At 47.4% G+C, this 19,753-nt stretch overlaps 1 protein-coding gene across 3 annotated transcripts in view; it reads left to right on the forward strand.

The window, feature by feature from the left end:
• LOC125720558 (peroxisome proliferator-activated receptor gamma coactivator 1-alpha-like) overlaps window positions 1-19,753 on the forward strand; it is a 177,357-nt gene that overhangs the window by 16,674 nt on the left and 140,930 nt on the right. The window contains exon 1 of one of the 3 annotated variants that reach the window (XM_048996100.1): window positions 8,511-8,724. The exons of 1 other annotated variant lie outside the window; for it this stretch is intronic. In XM_048996100.1, coding sequence (XP_048852057.1) covers window positions 8,638-8,724 — 87 coding nt within the window. In that variant the 5' untranslated portion in view covers window positions 8,511-8,637. Of the gene's footprint in view, window positions 1-8,510; window positions 8,725-19,753 lie in introns of those variants that run through there. One more of the 3 variants, XM_048996099.1, reaches the window with a different exon arrangement.

Genomic DNA, 19,753 nt, shown 5'->3' on the forward strand with positions numbered 1-19,753 from the left:
TCGGATGCCTGTCTTGGACGTCGGGGGCTGAAAGGGATCATCGTAAAGTAAATATGATGCGTTTCTAAGATTTTGCCTTTAAACTGTGTTTTTGGACATTTTTTTAAGCCTCGAGACTGATGCCTGAGGCAGAAATGCAGCAACCTTTTAATCCAGACTGCAGAAGGGAGATTTTTCCAATCTATCTATGGGAGGCGAGGCTTTGGGGGTGGTGGGGGTGTTCTTACAAGCTGCCTGGGTGTGACTCTCCTCGGTCTCCTGGCCTCCTTAGTCCTACTCCTTGGCTCCTGCCGTCGTTCACAGTTAATCAGCCAGCACATGTTCGGAGTCCCTGTGGGTGGAGGGGAGGGGGGGGGTGTTTCTGAATTCTGTCGCCGAAGCCATGTCCAGATTGAACGGCGACTCTCTGCTTCTGTGAAACCCCAGATGTCGTGCCACCCCCCCCCCCCCCAAACCATGCCGGCCATTGACTTTCAGACTGTCACCACTAGCTAGTCAGCCAATCGCTGGGTTTTATAACGCTGGCAGCGAGAAACTGGGCCTTATCTACAAACGAATCCTAATTCCGTTCCCACTGGTCCTTTAGCCATCAGCAGACATGACGTTCACCTGTGGGGCCGCGCATTTAGACACCGGGGACGCTTGTGAACGTACACATCGAGAGAGAAAACAGTAAATAGACCGAGGAGGAGGATCACCAGTGAGTCACCGTTTGGCACCAGTAATGTGGGAAGCGCTTGTAGCGAGCGAGTGCGCTGGGGACCTTGCGGTAAGCCGGGGGGGGGTTAAATCTTTTCAGCTGGAAGAGCATCATGGGAAATCTGCTTTACGGCTTTTCTGAACTCCGTTATTTTGTTTTTATATTTTATTTTGTTTTCCTTCCTTGGCCAAGTGGTGGCGACATGGAGGGACCCATCGGACGTAGATGGTGCGTCTCTGGGAAGAGAGCGGCCTTGTGTTGTTCAACGGCAGCGACTCTGAGGGTGATCTTCTGCCTCTTTGTGAGCCATAACGCTCCTAATATTCAGGACGGGAGAGACATCGATTTCCACTAAGCCCAGGAAGTGAGACGGCGGCCGAAGCAAAAGGCGCGCGATGGACGCCCCATATGTGCGAGAACCTCAGCACATCATGGCCCAGGAGGAATCAGATTTCACAAGGCAATCCTGCGTCATGCGACACGCCCTTAGGGGGGTTTTCTTGGAGAATGACATGCTTTTGTGGACTCATGTAGGGGATGGTAGCAGCACGATATTACCACCTGCATTGCTGAGTTCTTTTCAATATCGATGAGGATCGATATCTCGGTCAAAGGGTTTAAAAGAAAGGCTTTGAGGAGGTACGCCTCCCCTCTGGGTCTGTCGATCTCTTCGATTTTCTATCCACGCTCAAATGACATGATGTGAGGACCTACAAAGGATCCCTGGATGAGCTGGACTGGACCGAGCAGGTCCAGCATGGCCCAAGAGCTCCTCAGAATCAGGCGAATCTAGGATGTTTTAAGGTGTTGTTGTTGTTTTAAAGGGGTCAAAATTCATATTCATATTAGCCAATGATATGTTTTGAATCAGAGAGTGACAGGGGAGGGGCCAATCAGCTTTCAGTGCACCAGTAGCCCCGCCCCTGCTCAGAACCCTTAGCTAAATGTGAGACGTGGAAATGAGAACGAGCTGCAGTTAATCCTGGCTCATGTTCCGTTTTTGTTAAATGTTTATCCTTGCGTGTGTTGATACGGAGAGACCTCCTCATAACCTAATGTGCTGTTTGCGTTATTTGTAGCATAATGCTAACAGTATAAAAGTGACACATATTTACCCTGCAACCAATGCCTTGATGCTTTTACCGCAAAGCATTCTGGGAAGACTGATTTTCCTTTTTATACACACACACACACACACACACACACACACACACACATATATACAATATGAAGATGCATCACATGCATGTTGCCCCTGTAACCTCAGTGATGTTTACCATCACCAGTGTTGGGGGTTTTCCACAGGACTTTATCATTACATTGTTGCATTTCTACATCATACTCAAGTGTCCTCATTTAACACTGTTGGAAACCTTTTTGCCGTCATCGCGATGTACGAGGCTGCACATGTTTTTTGAACCATTTAATTTCTGGTTCTGCTGGTTTTTCTGCAGGCCGCAGTTAATTGGACGTGTGTCAGTCACGGGACGCCGCAGCTGAGGGCTTCTGCCGTTTTTAAGTCTGCTGTCAGCTGGACGTCGCTGAAAATAGCTTTGAGCCTTCGCCAAAAATCTGTGTGTTATTTATCCGGGCCCAAAAGGACAGCTGATTCCATTTTATCTTAGCAGACAATCCCGTCGTCACGTTTGTGGAGCGATGACTTTTAAATGACATTTCCTGATTTTTTATTTTTTTTTAAGTTTTATTTTTGTGACCGTTGCCTCGTAAGCCGGCCCGGCTCAAAGACGGCTCTGACATAGCTACTTTCCGATGCCGTGCTGAGTAGGGTGGAATCTCGCCTATCCGGCTATAATTATCCCAGAGTGTTCAGCAGAAACCGGCGTAATGCTGTCCCGTCTCCAAAAATACATCCCCGTGCCCACGTCAGAAGAGACGGGGGCCAGACGCCAGCACGCACACTCTTGGCCTGTGGCGGGGCTCTCTGGAACTCTCCGCCAACTCTCTCCAGTGTGCATCAGCCGGCACTGAAAGGGAGAGACGGTGGCGAGAGTCCTGATGAGCCTCCTCCTCTGTTTAGGAGAACGTGAGGTTTATTTCGGGCCTGCCCCTACGGGTCTTGTGATGGCGCAGGCGTGACCGCCTCCAAACCCCCCCAGCACGCTGCCAGCGAGGCGTGGTGAGTCAGGCCTGAAGTAGCGTGGCCTCTGTCTCGCTCCTGCACGTCACGGCCGAGCGGGGACGCAGGTGTCCGTGCTCTGCTCAAGAATAGATCCGTCCACAGGACACACAAAACCCCCGACCCATAGCCCCTGATATTAATGCCCCTCCCCACTGGATTTAATCATGGCCCGCAGCCGGTGAATCAGGTCGTCCGAAAATTGTTTCCACTTCACGTGGATCACTGTCAGATGTGCGGCGTCTTGCTGAGGTCCACGTCACCCGCTGGTCGCGTGCTTGGAAACGATAGCAAATATAAATTCACACGTTGGCATAGTTGCCGTGATCAGGTTTAGGGTTACCCCTTACTTTATTAAAACCATCTTCCACCGTGCATGCTGAACCGCTTTTGGGATCAAAGTATGATGGATAGACGTTGCGGGATGGCCAGTGCGGAACCTTCCGGAATCTGCGAGGACTGCGGCCGCCTGTCCTCAGGGGAGGTCTGCGCTTGCGGAGCCGCCGCCGCAGGACCACAGGTGGGCGAGACTAGCATTAGCGCATTAGCATTAGTGTGCGCGCTGCAAAAGTTTCAATGTCACAGGGACATTTTTATTTATTCCGGAATTCAGGCTCCTCAAAAGTGTGAGGTGCCTGAGGTCCCGGGGCCTGGACAGTTTCCATCGCATTCACTTGATTAAGCGTCGTAAATTTAGCGGACATCAGTTTTTCATAATTGATGGCGCGGTATAATGGGAACTGTAGAGGACACTGTGTTGCGTAATGCTTCACGCTGATAGGTGATGTGTGGCTTTTAGAGAGTGAATTGAAGTCATCACGGCCCTTCAGGTAAAGGGAGGATTCCTGGTCGCGATGAGGTTCCTCGTTTCTCCCAGAGACCTTTTGAAGGGCTGTGATGGGGTGAGCTTCCTCGGAGAAAGTCTTCAGTGATAGCTGAGCATTCGTAAAGTAACGCTTTGAGGAAAATGGGCACACATTTAAATGCGTCAAACGGAACTGAGCAAAAGTGACCATTTTCTAGTTTTAATGAACCCAGATGCAAAAGGATGGCATATCTGTGTTTGTTTTCATTACATTTTGCATGGAGAATTCAGTCTTAAAGGGTTAGGATATCTTTGTGATGTATATTATGTTTAGGGTTAAGGCAGTGTTTCTCAGTAATTGTTTTTATTTTAATATTTTAACTGTGACCTGTATCCAATTGTGGCTTCTCCGTTTGAGTGCGAATGTGATGCGTGTCGTGCAGGAAAGTCTAAGGCAGTGCATTTCTATTCAGTCCTTGGATACCTAGAGAGTCCACATTTTTGCTCCCTCCCAGCTCACAATACACCCGAACCAAACAATCAAGCAATGAAGAACACAGAATACTTGGTTCAGGGAGCAAAAATTTGGACTGTCTGGGGATTTCTAAGGATTGGGATCAGAAACACTGAGTCGGGTTATCTGTGTGTTGATGTTTATTGCATTTGGGATGCGGAGATACGTCTTTATGAGAGATAAACACACACGCTCACACTGTGCATAAAATCCTACTTTGTACTCAAACTCCTACGCTTGCGGAAGAGGTTCAAAACAATGTATTACACCTGAAAGAATCGGTCTTATTTTGTTTCTTTCTGTCGTTCATGTTTGTTTCTGGCTCACACTTGGCCAGCCAGCTTCCAACAGCCAAACCCAGAACCAATGGACTAGATAATTAAAATGTAATTGGGACATTGTACTGTTCCTACTCAAAGCTTCATTCTGACTCATTATGTTAGGCTGTGGAAAAATGCAGACCCCTCTTCTCCCACAAAATGCGTGGTTGAAGACTAACAAAACAAGCCACAGAGTTAAACAGGCATAACCTTTTCAATTCAGACGTCGGATGTTTGTTCTTCGTTTCACAGTCCCTAAGTAATTATAGCTTATTTTGCATTTAATTATTTTTATTTTAGTTCTTTAGCTGAGACCTGTATCCAAAATGAATTGTGGCTTTCGTTTCAGTGGGGATATCATATGTGTCGCGTAGGAAGGTCTAAGGCCGCATGGGACACACTTGATGTCCGGACTGGTAAACGAGACACACTACAACTTCGTTATCATTTATGTTAGTTGTGTTTGGGGTTGTCCTTCACTGTAGCCTTGGCTATTCAAACATTCGTTATACACCTTTGCACACTTACATTGAAACTTCGTTGGAGGCATATTGGGCTCTGATAAGCCAGCAGACTTCCTCATATTTCATGTAAACATTAATCATCACTGCTGCAGTGCATTGTGGTCTATATACTTATATAGACTGCTTCCATGCTTCCAATCTGAATGATATGCGCGTCAAGTGTGCTGCACTTGGATTATGGAACGGGACACCCTTGAATACTTGTGCTAAGTGCATGCCAAGTGTACAAGTGTGTAAGTGTGGCCCTAGTGGGATAAACTGGGCAGAGCTATTGAATACCTGGTACAGGGTGTGCAGGGAGGGGGCACAAATGTAGACTGTCTGGGTTGTTCCTGAGGACTGGCAAAGGGCCGGTGTGTGTGCTGGTTTTTGGGGGTAACCTTTAGGTCAGCTGTTCAAACCCAGGTGTGAGGACTCTTCAGCCAATCAGTCCTCTAATTAGTAATCTAATTAGCGAGTTGCAGCAAAAGATTGGCCACCCCTGGGCTAAGGTGATGCCTCCACTGAAGTCTGCGGAAAAGTTCATGGAGAATGTTTAGTTTCAGCGGCATCGTAGATGGAAAAGGTGAGGAGCGTATAGGAGAGTTAGGATGCCATGACTGATCTTAAGATGTGGCCGTGCAGTACGAAGAGTGAGCACCTGTGTGTGTGTGTGTGTGTGTGTGTGTGTGTGTGTGTGTGTGTGTGTGAAGGCCACCCCCGGCTGTTAAATGTGTCCTGAGAGTCGGTGTCACCACCGATAAACGTGTGCTTTTGTATCCTAGGAGACGAAAACAGAATCTTGGCAAAAAATAGCAGTTTGGGCTAAACAAGATGAAGTGGCGAGCTTGTAAAGCCGTTCATTACAGTGACAAACGCGAGCGCTGGGCTTGGCCCGGCCCGGCCCGGTGGAGGGAGGTGGAAGGGAGGGGCTGGGGTTTATATGGATGTTCGGAGTGTTACTGTGAGCAGCACCTGCTTCTGAATGCAGCCTCGGGGTAATAACCGCCTGCTTAGTGTTGCTGTTATTGGCGTCCATTTACCCTGAGGCCTACATCAGCATACAGCACTCCTCCGCATCAACAATACCGAGGCCGGTTCACCAACTGATTAAACCTTAAATGGGACCATCTGCTTACCCCATGACAGCATTTACTCATGATGGAGAGCTCAGATAAATGGAATCAAATATTACAATATAGAATATTGATACTTTATTGATCCCAGTAGGATCGATAGTGTTTTCACGCACCACAGATACAGGTGAGAGGAAGCTTGGGGGTCAGAGTGCAAGGTCAGGCAGCATGCTGTGCCCTGGGAGCTTTGCTCCGGCGCCCGATGGTGGCATCAGTCCCGCTTCTTGCCCTTGGCACCGCGGGAGCCTCTTACGTGACGTTATCAAACGAAACGCTCCAAAGACCTCGGGAGCAGCTGAACTAAAAATGCGACAAGCCTGCGATTCGCGCTAGATAAACACAGGCTCCCTGGCGTGCCACAAGATCTACTTTTTTTTTTTTTTTTTTTTTGTCGTTTTCTTAATTGGGAATTTTATTGCTGATAATACAGCGAAAACAATGTGGCGGGATGGTTGAGCAGAATCCCGGAATGACATCGTCGCTGGGCCGAAGACGATGGATCCCGGGGAAATAACGGATGTGAGTGGGGAGGCGAGCGAGGAGGCGAGCGAGGAGGCGAGCGGGGCGGGGAGGCGCAGGAGCGCCGGGCAGATTGGGATCAGAACAGCCAGCCCTCGATTTGCTGACAGCGATGGATTATAGGACCAGCGCTCTATGCCGAGAATTTAAATGCTGCCCGTAACCATGAAGTAATTATGTGTGACGCGGGCACAGAAATGCACCGGAAGGCGGAAGGCTTAGCTACTGGATTCATCATCATCATCATCATCATCATCGTCATCATCATCGTCATCATTATCGTCATCACCATCGTCGACAGGCCATTTTGGAGGACAGATAAGACATGCTAAGAGGATGCGTCAGCTAAAACGGAGCCTCAATCTTTAATTGGTAGTAATTAGGGATTCAAGCACTAGGAATGCTGGATCTCTAATGTTTTTGTAATATGAATTTTGTTCGAACGATCTTTAAGGTTTTAATAGGAAGCGGTTAGCCTCGCCGCCAAAGCGATTTGCATAGCAGCATGTCTCTCTCTGGCCTGGCTACGTTTCACAGGGGACCTCAGCGTGGATACTGCATGAATCAAATGTCAAAAAGGCTTCTAATTTGTTCCGCTGTCTCCTTGGCGACAGACGCTGCTTTGCAGGGCCCTGTCAGTGGAAGCAGGGTCTCACTCACTTCCTGTTTTATTATTTATCAGCGTACCTGGGGAGGCGAGGTGGAATCCTCGCATCGAGCCAGCAAATCGGCACCCTGCCGGCTCATTATTCCAAATGATCTTGTTCACTTTGTGCTGCATGGTGCAACAGAGAGTCGGACTGAATTGGGACCCATTTAATCTCATATTTACATAATAGAAAACAAACAAAGCTGTCAAGAATGTCAGAAACAACAGGAAAGAGTCACTGCCAGCATCTCCTGTCTTTTTTATTAATGCCGGTTGCACGATAAATGTTATTTATATGTGTCTGGCGAGCATTGCAGTAATGCACGATTCTACAGGAAAGGAAGGACTGTTACCTCACCAAAAGACTGAAATTAGATAATAGGAATAGCAGCTGACTGACTGTCCATTGTCTGTCCACCCAGCCAATCAGAACCCAGGTCATATTCCATTCTAGATTCCTCTTTTCACACGAGTACATAGGGATTCTATATCAGTAACATATAACATCCGACACGATTAGACAGCACAAAATAAGGCAAAGGCACTATGAAATATCAAAGTAGACAAGGAACTGTTGAGATACTGTTAAGAAATATATGAATATATTATTATTTGAATATAAATATGACTGAAATAGCTGAAGCAGAGTACGGCAGAGTAAAGTACTGTGTGCAAAATGTTGCTCAGTCCAGTAAAGTGAACCGTGGATTATCACTTGGTATTGTGTTATTGGACTGCAATGGGGTAGAAACATGATGCTAATGTATCTTGGGCAAGACCGAAGGATCCCAGGTTATTCTGGAGGAACACAGTCCAAGATGTTTTAGGTGTGTGTTCGGTGTTGACCATCTCTGACAGTGTAGCTGAGTCCAAATAGAAAGTGTCGTCAAGTGCCTGTCTGCCGGAGAATAACTGGTCATAACTGAATGTAGACTATCCTGATGCAGAAGCTGACATCACTGTCGACCGGAATGTAAGTGCCGAAGCTGGCGGGCAGGAGTCTCCGGGTTGTGGGTGTCCTTTATGCTGCTCTGTGACACCTGCCCACACACCTACTTTACAAGACCTGATTGACAAGGCCCCCCCCCCCCCCCCGCCACATTTTACGGGTCACGAGTCACCTGTGTGACGAGAGTAATTGGAGCCGTTGACTCAGACGTAGGCTGTCAGGCGAGCCGGCCCGACCCCTAAGCGTTTGCGAGCGTTAAACGGCTTGGACACTTCATCTCCGCTGTCGTGCGAGAGAGTACCTCTGGGCCAGAGGTCCTGAGACTCCCAGGGCCAGTGTCCACCGGACCAGGGATGATTATCATCATCACCCATTGTGCCAACACTTCCCCTTCAAGCTGATTGCATGTTGAAAGGTGCTAAAATCAGTCCAGGGCAGCAGAGCAGTAGGAAGGACAGCGATGATGGATCTGTGCAAAACCCCAATGTACAGGTACGTTCCAGAAGAACCGTGTGCAACAGGCAGGCTAATGAGCATCCCAGAATAGCAGGTGGAAACGGAACCCCATGCTGGTTTGCTTTCTAAATATGTTTATGGGAACGTCTTGCATCTGCAGCGTAGTCGGAGCTCAGACGTAAAGCTGCCTTAGATCATAAATTGAGCAGTTAAGGTCATCTGGGATGGGTTGAGGAGACTTAGTCCGCCTGAAGGTATGTTTCACCTGGAGTCTGCAGTCTGACCTGCCGGAGAGATGTTAAAGTTTAATCTTAGCGGTGTGAAGTGTGCATCACATGCCGGTCTTTGATGAGGCTGAACTAACCCTCCAAGAGACGAATGCAGGCGTTTACTCAGCGGTTCACAGCGAAGAACCTTGCCGATGAGTGTGATGACCTTTCATTTTCATGTAGGTTGAGGAATAAAACTCCCTGTAGACCCCGTGTTAGTGTAAGAAGCTGCAGATGGGGGACTAACCTATACCCTTTGTCTCTAACCCTAACCTATACCCTTTATCCCTAACACTAACCTGTACCCTTTGTCCTTAAGCCTAACCTATACCCTTTGTCCCTAACCCTAACCTATACCCTTTGTCTCTAACCCTAACCTATACCCTTTATCCCTAACACTAACCTGTACCCTTTGTCTATAACCCTAACCTATACCCTTTATCCCTAACACTAACCTGTACCATTTGTCCCTAAGCCTAACCTATACCCTTTGTCCCTAACCTATACCCTTTGTCCCTAACCTATACCCTTTGTCCCTAACCCTAACCTATACCCTTGGTCTCTAACCCTAGCCTATACCCTTTGTCCTTAACTCTAATGTATACCCTTTGTCTCTATTTCCTTTGTTCCTGTACATGCCAACTACTATGTCAACACATTTTCACATTTCAGAATCAAAATCGTTATGCACTTTATTACATAAACAGTCCCAAGTACAAGAATTTTTTTCAATGTTAATGGTCACATTCAAGTAAAATATAGTTAATCACAAGCATAATGTAAGAGTATTAACATAGAGCAGGGCTCTTCAAATCTGGCCCTTGATTCCAGATCTAGGCTGTGTTTTCAGTTCTCTTAGGTAGTCAGATTAATAATGAATGACTCTGAATGGGCACAGAGGCCTCACACCTGGGTCACAGGTGAAGGAAGGCTGGAAAATCACCTTGAGGTCCGTGATTTGCCCTGCTCTGGCATAGAGCCACGAACACAGAGTACATACAAGTAAGCAAAACCAGATATTTGGATGAGGTGCAATTGGAAAAACTCCCCTGACAGTTGAGTGGTGATTTTTATAAATCTTCATTAAATGGAAATTAAATTATTATTATTATGTACACGGTGCAGCTCCATCCATTAACAGATATTTTTACTGGGGGAATCAGGTTATCCCGGACCTGCAGCCTTGGTTGGCAGATTGATTCCTGTAATTGGGCCCCTATCTGATGTCCTCTTCGTCTCAGACATGCCGCTCTGCTCTCCCCTTAGCTTCCTGTAAACCGGCAAATGCCTGCATTCGCTTCCCATTGTTTGAGTTTGATTCTTATTGGCCGGATGGATCTTCCGGTGCGGATCCTTGGCTGAGCCGGTTCTTACTCGCCTAGGCTGCCATCGCCGTCATTATATTAGAGGGCGTTGGGTCTCTGTTACCAGCGGCTAGCAGCAGCATGCTGACCATCCCAGGAGGAGATCCTTTCCATCGGCGTGATGTCACTGAATTGTTTTAGACACCGATATCGATCACGGCCTGTAACTGGATGCTGCGTCGGGGGAGATGTCGTTAGGGACGGTCCACCGACGTGTGACTCCGTGCTCGACGGGGCTGCATGGCGGCGTGGGCTGGCAGGGATCAACGGTACCGAGGTGGCCCGGTTTGGCGTCATCGCTGTGCTGAATGTGCGCATGTCCAGCTAGATGTTAGTGAGCCAGGGGGGTATACAGGGGTAGGTTATAAGGTCACTGACCCCCAGCTGAAAGCTGATTGGTCTGCTCCTCTGTCACTCACCGATTCAAGATGTATCATTGGTTAATGATAAAGGTTGCCCCCCCGTATAAATTATGGTTCTTCTTATGCTCCCCTTATTAAAAATATCCTGGAATTGCCCCCGGAGCCTGCCCCTTCTTAATCCTGGAATTGAACTTGAGTCTAAATCTAAAGTAGATAGGTGCTAACCAGACCCTGGGGCACCTATAGACTTTATTTGCTGTCTGCTAGCCTGTCGCTTTGATGTGGACCTCAGGATCATGGTAAAGATGAGAGTGTTGGACTTTCCCGGGGCTTAAAATACATCGATGCTGTCACTGTGAGGCCGCTGAGAGGGAGAGACCCTGTTTTAAGTTTAAATTTGCGTCGCGTAAAACAAGCCAACACTGTGATGACTGAGGAGTCGGATCATTACGGCTGTCGCTGATCTCAGAAATGTGGCAGGAAAACTGGAGCGATAGATAAAACCGTCGGGCTGGTTTTTTTTTTTTTTTTTTAAAGCTGTCCAAAGATTTAGTCAGAAATCCAATCGTCTTCGTTCCTGATAGAGCCCTAAAAAGTTGCAAACGGTGAGTGTTTCTGTCCCTGCTAGGTTACCCTTAGCATCTTTTCAGGAAGTTGTTTACAGTGGACTGGCAGTGATGTACTTATTTCCCTTTAATGACCCCGTGATAAACAAGGATGCCTGCAGTAATGAGTAAATGGCCTCAAGCTGCTCAGGGGTGGGTCGGCTTATTGGGGAGGTCGGGCCTCGCTGGCGTGGTGTGTTTTACAGAATTACGGTTCGGGAATTGATTTAACGGTTGGGGACAGAGGTGCAGAGTCGTGCATCCTGGCGCCCAGGACACGTTCCATCCCTCTGACGTCTCCTTCCCTTTTCATGGATGAAGGTCACCAGTAACGATCGATCGTGCCGAGCGCCTCTGGTCATAGACCTTTTGTGGGTAGAGCTTTTTGGACGAGTTGGTCAATTCTTGCTCTCAAAGTCATTCCAGGTTTGTAGAATCCCAAGCATTGTTCTCCAGCGGCAATCGAATAAAACGCAGACGACGTTTGTTATTTATGAGCGCTGACATTGGTTCCATAAGGGCTACGTGACGCGAATCGACGCCGGCGTTCAGGTCGTCCGTGGGCTGCGAGGATCTGCCGGAGACATCACCTGTGTGTAGCTGGGAATTTCTTCAGGAAAACAAGCGTTGTGTGTTTCCTCTGTATTCTCCCTTCATCTGCCGCTCCTGACTGCCATCTCATTACCCGGCCGCGTGCAGAATTTTCCGGGGGCTCGTGAAGCAGATCCCTCTTACACGAGCACGGGAATGCGGGAGACGCACACTCCGGACCGACCGCGTGAAGATGACCGGAGCTTTTTGTCTCGCTAATTCGTTCGAACGTATTTTAATTCGCGAAGATTAACCGACCGTCGTGACGTAGCACCTTTTTCCTGAAATAATAGAAATGAAATCTCGGGGAAGGATTAGGGAGGATGTGATGGCTTCGGCGTCATTATAAGGGCTACGTCACTGTCACTGGTGACACCTTGAACAATGGCGACAGGGGTATTCAATGCTCTGTGTCAGCAACCCCGTCTCTGCCTCTCCCAGAAGGTTCCGGAACCTGGCTGCCGGCCACGCCAGAAAAGGGGACAATCAGTCCGGCCTAATGGAACTAATTTCATCTCTCCTTTCATGCCGCTCCACTCGTCTCCTCCTCCTCCTCCTCCTCCTCCATGGGGCCTTCAGCTTTGCAGTCACGTTTCTTTCCTGCGCGTGATTCATTCTGCGCTATAAAGCCCCGGTCTGCCTGTCTTCCTGCTTTTCTCTACCTCCTCTGCCTATTTTGTCGCTCTCGTAAGAAGGGGACTGCCGTGTATTCGCCCGGGGAACCCGGGAGACCTATATTTTCCAGCCGATCCATGCGTGAACGCGTGTAAACACACCGTATTTGTGCACAGGCTGAGGAATGCGTCCTGGCCCTCCCGGAGTGAGCTTCCGGGGGCTAAGGCTGCAGATAAACTGATGAGCCTTCAAATGCGGACAGAAAATGAGTTTTCCCACAGATCCTTAAAGGGGTTTTTCACGTCCGCTAATTCTGAGATCAGTTTTACCGGCTTGTGAAAGGAGGGGTGTTCTAAAAATAGCGCCATAAATGCACGTATACGAATGAAGCTGGAATTTCTATTGAGAGTCTTCAATACTGCATGACTGAACGGCGTCATTCCTATTAAAAGCGGTTTGATACCTTCCCATCCATCTCTCCCTCTTAAACCCCCTAATAATAATTTGTATGGCATTACTGTGTGAGCGAGTGGTACATACTGAAAACATGAAAGCTTTCAACCTTTTCCTTTCCTAAGAAACCCAAATGGGATGTAAATGCACAGCTCTTCTGCGCATAAATTAGGTAAACGTGTGCTCCGTAAACACAGCGCAGACCGTTGCAGCGCAAGTGCATCTTCTCACAATTATAGAGCTGTCCTTTACAGGTTTACTGACAAACAGGAGAGACGCGAGTCATTTATTTAAAGGACAGCGATATTTATTACCTTAGACAATGAGCACTGCACCGGAACTTACATATGAGAAAAAATTGAAGGGTTTTGATTAAAATTGATTTCTCTGCCACTCGGAACGTGAGAAGTTAGAAATATTTTCTTGCGTGCCTGTGAAACAGAATAATTCATTTGACACCGAGGCTTGCTTGATAAACAATTAAATCCCCGTTACTTGAGACAGAGGTGACAGCGAGCGGGATATATGTTCCCTCTGACCACGTGGTTTTATAGAAATGAATATAGATTTCCCGCTGTTGTGTTTGTTATTGAGATGGTGCTCGGATGATCAGGTGCTAGAAAGATGGATTCGGATGTGAAGATGAAGCTCGTTTGGAAATGTTGACGCAGACCCAGTGCCAGACTTCTTTCTCTTTTCATAGGCTCCCATCGCTAATGATGCTATGGTTGTTGGTTCAAAACCTTGGTGCAGATAAACTGCAGCCCTTCTTTCTACTGTAAGTCACTTTGAATAAATACATCAATGAATAAAACATACACACAGAATGTTTGTTTATTTGTAGGGACTGTTTGTGGTCAACAGGGGGCGCCACGTAAATGTGCGGTTTTAGCGGTGATAAATTCTACTGCTGTGCAGGGAGGACTCGCCCCGGACCAGGTGGCATGGAGATCCACTTGTGGGGCAGGTGGGTTTAGGGGCCAAGGCGTATCTGGGTGCAGGTATCCGGAAGCTTCAGAGGAATGTAGAGCCTGAACGGAAGCGCGAGCGCAGCACCATCGCCTACGAACAGGAGCCCGGCCTGCCGCTGATTTATCTCCGTACAAAGAAGCTGCTCTGAAAGGCGACGCATCCGTCAGACTCGAGCTGAGACCTTGAGCTTCTCAACCTGCCGCCGCCACATTCATCACCGGGGCATCGCCCAGATGTTTCAAACCCTAAATCGTGCCGGCTGTCAGAAGTTTTAATGCATATTTTAACTCACTTTTTATTTATTTATCTGTCCGTTCACTCATTCATGCCATCGCGTGATGCAACCATGTTTTAGTCTATAGGCAATTGCTACAGTGTCCGCTCATGGTGTGAGGGAGTGGATGGGCTCTCGATATCTAAGGTCTGTCTTAGAAGCGTGTGTGTTTAACGGCCAAGTTTGGCCGAAGGATCTTAGGCTGAGTGAAACTGAGGGACCAGGTTTTGCGGCTCTCTGGGTTACGGTGCTGGTCAGAAGGTGGCTGGTTCAAATCCTAGGGTCGGCAGAGTGATGTCATCGTTGGTCCCCAGAGCAAGGCCCTTAACCACCAATCGCTCCAGCTACCGGCTGACCCTGCCCTAATATTTCTGGGAAGGTCTGTCCGGCTTTCCTGACGGGATTGAGGAATGACGTTTGAAGCTCAAGGCAACGTATGTACGCTGCCTGTGTCTCAGAGCTCCCGGATCAGCCAGCAATCCTGGTTAGCAAGAGCATGTTGATGTTCTGTCATTATCTTAGTTTTCTTCCACCCTCTAATATAAAACCAAGAAATAATAACGGAATTCAGCTGAGGCATTAGATTATAAATTAGGTTTGCGGCAGGCAACATAATGTTATTTAGATTTCTGTGTACGAAGACCTTGTTTCAATTCCCATCAGCAATGTGACAGAATCGAATGTGAATTTGAGCTGATAAAAGTAAATTGGTTTGTAATGTGTGATGCTAAGGAGACCTCTGTTTCGTGTGTGTGCGAGAGAGGCGATGTTTTAATTAATAGGTCTGGAATGATAACAATATTCCCTTCTCAGAATGATGCTAATTTAATAGGGTAATTGCTTTTTTTTCTTTCCGGAACATTCTGTTCTCTCAAATCGTGCTGTGTTTGTTTTTCTCTCCCCGTCTCTTTTTCGGATAATTTCAAAATGTCCAGGGGGGGGCGGGGGGCCTCTTAAAGAGGAGGTGGTTCCTCGTCTTCAGCTGCATCTGATCAAACGGCGGCCGTTTGGAGGGAATCTTCCAAGCAAATCGCTTTGACCCGCCGGAGTCATTCTGAGGATTTGCTCCTTGCTGTCTCATCCCTCATCCTTTGGGGTCATGAGGGGTCAGTTTTGCCCCCCCCAAAGACCCTTTTTATGTCTCCTGTTGGGGCGTCTTCTCCAGGGCCGGCATGGGCCTGAGCCGGCCTCCTTGCAGAGGCTAATGAAGCAGGATGACGACCTTGATGGCTCCCTGCCTTATTTACGCATTCCCTGCACGCGCCGCGCGCCTCGGGCTCCACAGTGAGCTGTGACTAAATGACTGCCATTTAATCAAAAGAGATGAGCATGTGAGATGGAGGCGGTCACCTCGGCCCGCCGTCCGAGTGTTCCAGAGCGATGACACGTGTCCCCAGGGTGTCCGTCGGAGTGAGAATCATAATAAAGAGGATACGGCCGCGTGATTGGTCCTGAGAGGGACAATCCGGAACCCGCTGCAGCTGGCTCCGCCCCCGTGATGTCATGCCTCTCGGCCCTCACCCCAACAGCTGCTGGGATGTCCTGCAGCTCCTTTTTGCTGTTTTATGAGCTGCAATTCATCATTGATCAAATTTCCGTTGGGACACTGGGGAGCCTCTGTCCTTTCCCTTTGTGTCCTTTCACTTTTTTTGGGGGGGGGAGGGGTGGGGGTGTCACATGTCCCTTCTGCAGGGATTCCCCCGGCAGCCTCTGTTGCCGTTCATCTTCTTCCTTGGGTTTTGTAAACTCATGCTGTCCTCCTTGGCTCCATCCGCGCTCAGCTCCATCCCTATTGGCTCCGTCCGTGCTCAGCTCCATCCCTATTGGCTCTATTTGTAACTGGCTGTGTCCCCATTGGCTCCGCCCGTGCTTAGTACTAAATGTCACTCCGGGGTCACGGATACAAACAAAGCAGCATTTCTGTTCTGATATTATTGCGTTGTGGCCTTTCATTTTCTTTGACAATAATATAAATATAATAAATTAAAATGACTATATCTTCGACCTACAGATTTTGGATGGTACCTTGTAATTTGGTGTCTTATTGCAACCAGAAATGTTCTGAATGTTTTGCATGTGTCACAGCTCTGCATAGGTCATTAGAAGCATTTCACAATGTGCCAGACTGTTAGTTGGGGAAACCTTTCAGTGTTTGACAGTGACCCAGTAATCCAGTTGATGCACCTTGTGCGCTTCGTGGTCAACACGCTGCTCTTCAGCTGCAAGATGGAACGTGTTGAAAGGCATCCCCTGTTCTAGAGTTTCAGGTGTCAAGTTTGGGTGGTTTGTGTTTTGCTATCGCGTAGGTGAAGGTTACCCTTGTTACCCTGGATTATCCCGCAGATTCACATCTGAGTCTGACTCGTTTGCAATTTTTGGTCTGCTTAGGAGCACGCAGGAGACCAGCTGTGCTCCATACCCTCCATAAAGTGACCTGCTGACTAACAGCGGTTCAGAGGCTTGTGTCATGAATATTTACAGCTGTTTGTTTCCCTTGACTCTTGAAGTTACCCTTCACATTTACGTTTGGAATTGTGCTTTTTTTTATGTGTTTTAAAAATTGTTTTTCATGCCTCTCACACTGGATCATAATTAATGCAAAACAAGAAAATAAATCTCCCGGACGTATTACAAAGGCTGTGTATGTTGCACTTTGATATTTAATGTGTTTAGTCAGCGCAACAAACTTCAAACCCTACAGCTGGGCTTGGTACAAACTCATTAATTTCTCTTCCATTGGGCAGATAAGAACACAACGTAATTCATGAAGCCGTAGATCTACAGGGATAAATCTCCTTCCTGTGGGTGGTGTTCTTGTCAGTAGAGGAGAACTGTGTATTGGTTTATGTTAATGAGGAAAGCTCTGATTGGCTGCATTTGCGGCTAGCAGGAGGGCAGGTCTGTGCAGGAAGCTGGTTGTGACCCTATTTTCTTTTGTTGGGAGACAAAGACCAGGGAAGAAGGTTTGCCAATTAATTAGTGGGCAGTAGTGGTTTAATGGTTAGGGAAGCGCGCTTGTCATTGAAAGATTGCTGGTTCGAATCCTCGACCAGCAAGGCACCACCCCCAAGCACTGCTCCCCGGGTGCTGAATTTGCTGCCCCCTGCTATGTCGTGGTTTCATTGTTGTGCGGTGTGTCAACATCGATCACTAAATTCTAATTTGTTTTCCTTCTTCTCTTTAAGAAGGCCGTGGTATGGGCTGTCTGGCCACACCGCCAGCGGCAGCTAATTGGAATGTGCCATTTGGTGCGGTGCATTCGATCTCGGGGGGGAGTTTGCGTGGATCGATCCCGCGGTTAACTCCCCCGGTTGATCTAATCGGAAGGGTCAATTTGGGGAGGACAGGTGCGAGCCGAGCGGGGGGGTGCGGGCCATGGGTTCGGTCAGAGGCGCGCGGCGAGGACGGCCCTCCTGTCATTTTTTTTATTCTTCCAGATGGTCTCTTCTTCACGTGATGCTCCCCACCATGGGGGGCGCATGTCAGCACGGGGGCTTTGTAAAGTGCCAAAGCACCAAAGAGATAGTCATTCGTTTATATTTCCTGTGAAATTAAATGCTGCTTTATTCACCATTTGTACAAGCTCAGGTACATTGGAATCTTCTTTTCACATATCCCATCATGCTCTTTTCACATATCCCATCATGCTCTTTTCACACATCCCATCATGCTCTCCTTTGAGGGCCACACACAGATGTATGTGCAATTCTCACGGAAAATCTTGCAGTACTCGCTTATTTCTGTAAAAATGTTGCAGGTTTGTTGGCTTTATAATAAAAGTCCATTGACTAGCAGTGTTTAACGTGTCTGCACCTTCTGCACAGACATTATTCTTATTGTCATAATTTTTTATGACTCATTCAATTCTGTTTCTCCCATTTTGCTATTGTAATCAAAGGGATACAACCAAACATTTGTGCTTAGTATGTTACTGCGGTCTTATTCTGTTAATTGTTAATTGGTGTTACTGATTAAAAAGCACCCGAATGAGACGGCTTGTCAATGAACTTTTATTTTGAAACAGTTATAGAATCATAATTTCAATTTATTAGTACATGAAGTTAACGTTTATATAACTACGGGTTGTTGCTAATGTGATATATATTTCTGTAAACAAATAATGATTTTTGTTGTAACACGAATTAGCAATATTTTTACTGCATTAAGCAAGCGTCCCAAGACTTTCTGTGAGCACTACACACACACACACACACACACACACATCATTAAAAGTGAAACTTCGGCTCTGAGCACAGGGTCAGCTGTCCATTCAACACCCCTGGAGCATTTCGGGGGGGGGGGGGACGACAGGGACATGCCTAACAGACATGTGACCTATTCTGCTGAGGACTAGAGTTCAGCCGGTGACTTTCCAATCGCAGGCACAGAGACCTAACACTCATAAGCATACACTGCCTACTCCAATGTGTACTTGAAGATGTGTGTATGTGTCTAGTCTACGATGGATATTTAACGGCAATGTACGCAATGGTGGAGTTAACAATGTGTGAGTTATAGAGTCTAGCTTGCTGGGAAATCCACTGGGATTCATACCGAACTCTCCCTCACTTTGCAGAGCAGCAAAAAATAAGCTTTGATTAGACGGCAGGGGATCCGTGTGGAAGGTTTATCTCGCAGATCCCGTCTCGTTAATGATATGAGGAGGTCTGCCTTTTTAGCGGAATACACCAGCGGATCCGAGGATGCGTACGGACACGCGCGTGGTTGAATCATGAGCCCGGTCTGCGAGGGCCTGTCTCGAGACACCGTCGAAGAACGTCGTCTAGCTGCTAACGCGATCTTTTTTCCTGCTGCCGCTCGGCGGTCTAAGCAATCATGGTCTGAGAAGGCTCTTGATTGCATTTCAGATCTACAAAATTATTCCTTGATGTCTAATGGAAAGATATTCTAAACGTTAATACCGCTAAGACTGATTGAGTCTCCCCGTATGGTGCTATACGCCCACGTGTACGGTGTGGTACCATTGCTCATTGAATTCCTGGTCCCAAAGTCGAGATTTCTGTGCAAGAGGTAGATTTAGATACCTATAGACCAGCCCTTAGCTGTGATGTTGCTGCAGGCCATCAAATCAGTGTCTGCTCTTCCCCAAAGACTAAACACTGCTAACTACCCATGCTACATGACATAGCTAATTGCATTTCTGGAGTACAAGGCCCCGTGAATGAGACTCAGGTTAAATCATTCTCATCTCAATTTGCAAACTGGCCTCAGACTCACTTGGCAGATAATTGTCCTGATGAAAATGACCCTCAGTTAAAGTACAGCGGGGTTTCGGATTTTCCCATGTGATGCTGCTCGCACATACATCTTGCTGTCTTTTTTACAGTATTTATCCAAAAGAAGACGATATCGAAGTCGACACTTTTTATTTTTGTTCCAAACTCTCTAATATTTCATCTGCACTTGGTGCCATATAAAGCACGCTTTAATTCTTCGAGGAAATTTGCATTTTTCGCCAAAGACAACATTCCAGAACAGTTCGCCTTGTGACTGACAAATGAGCGACAGTTTTGACCACTTTTTTTTTGCAGCTGACATA

This window comes from Brienomyrus brachyistius, chromosome 25 (genome assembly GCF_023856365.1).
Source record: "Brienomyrus brachyistius isolate T26 chromosome 25, BBRACH_0.4, whole genome shotgun sequence".
In the NCBI taxonomy this organism is placed as follows: domain Eukaryota; kingdom Metazoa; phylum Chordata; class Actinopteri; order Osteoglossiformes; family Mormyridae; genus Brienomyrus; species Brienomyrus brachyistius.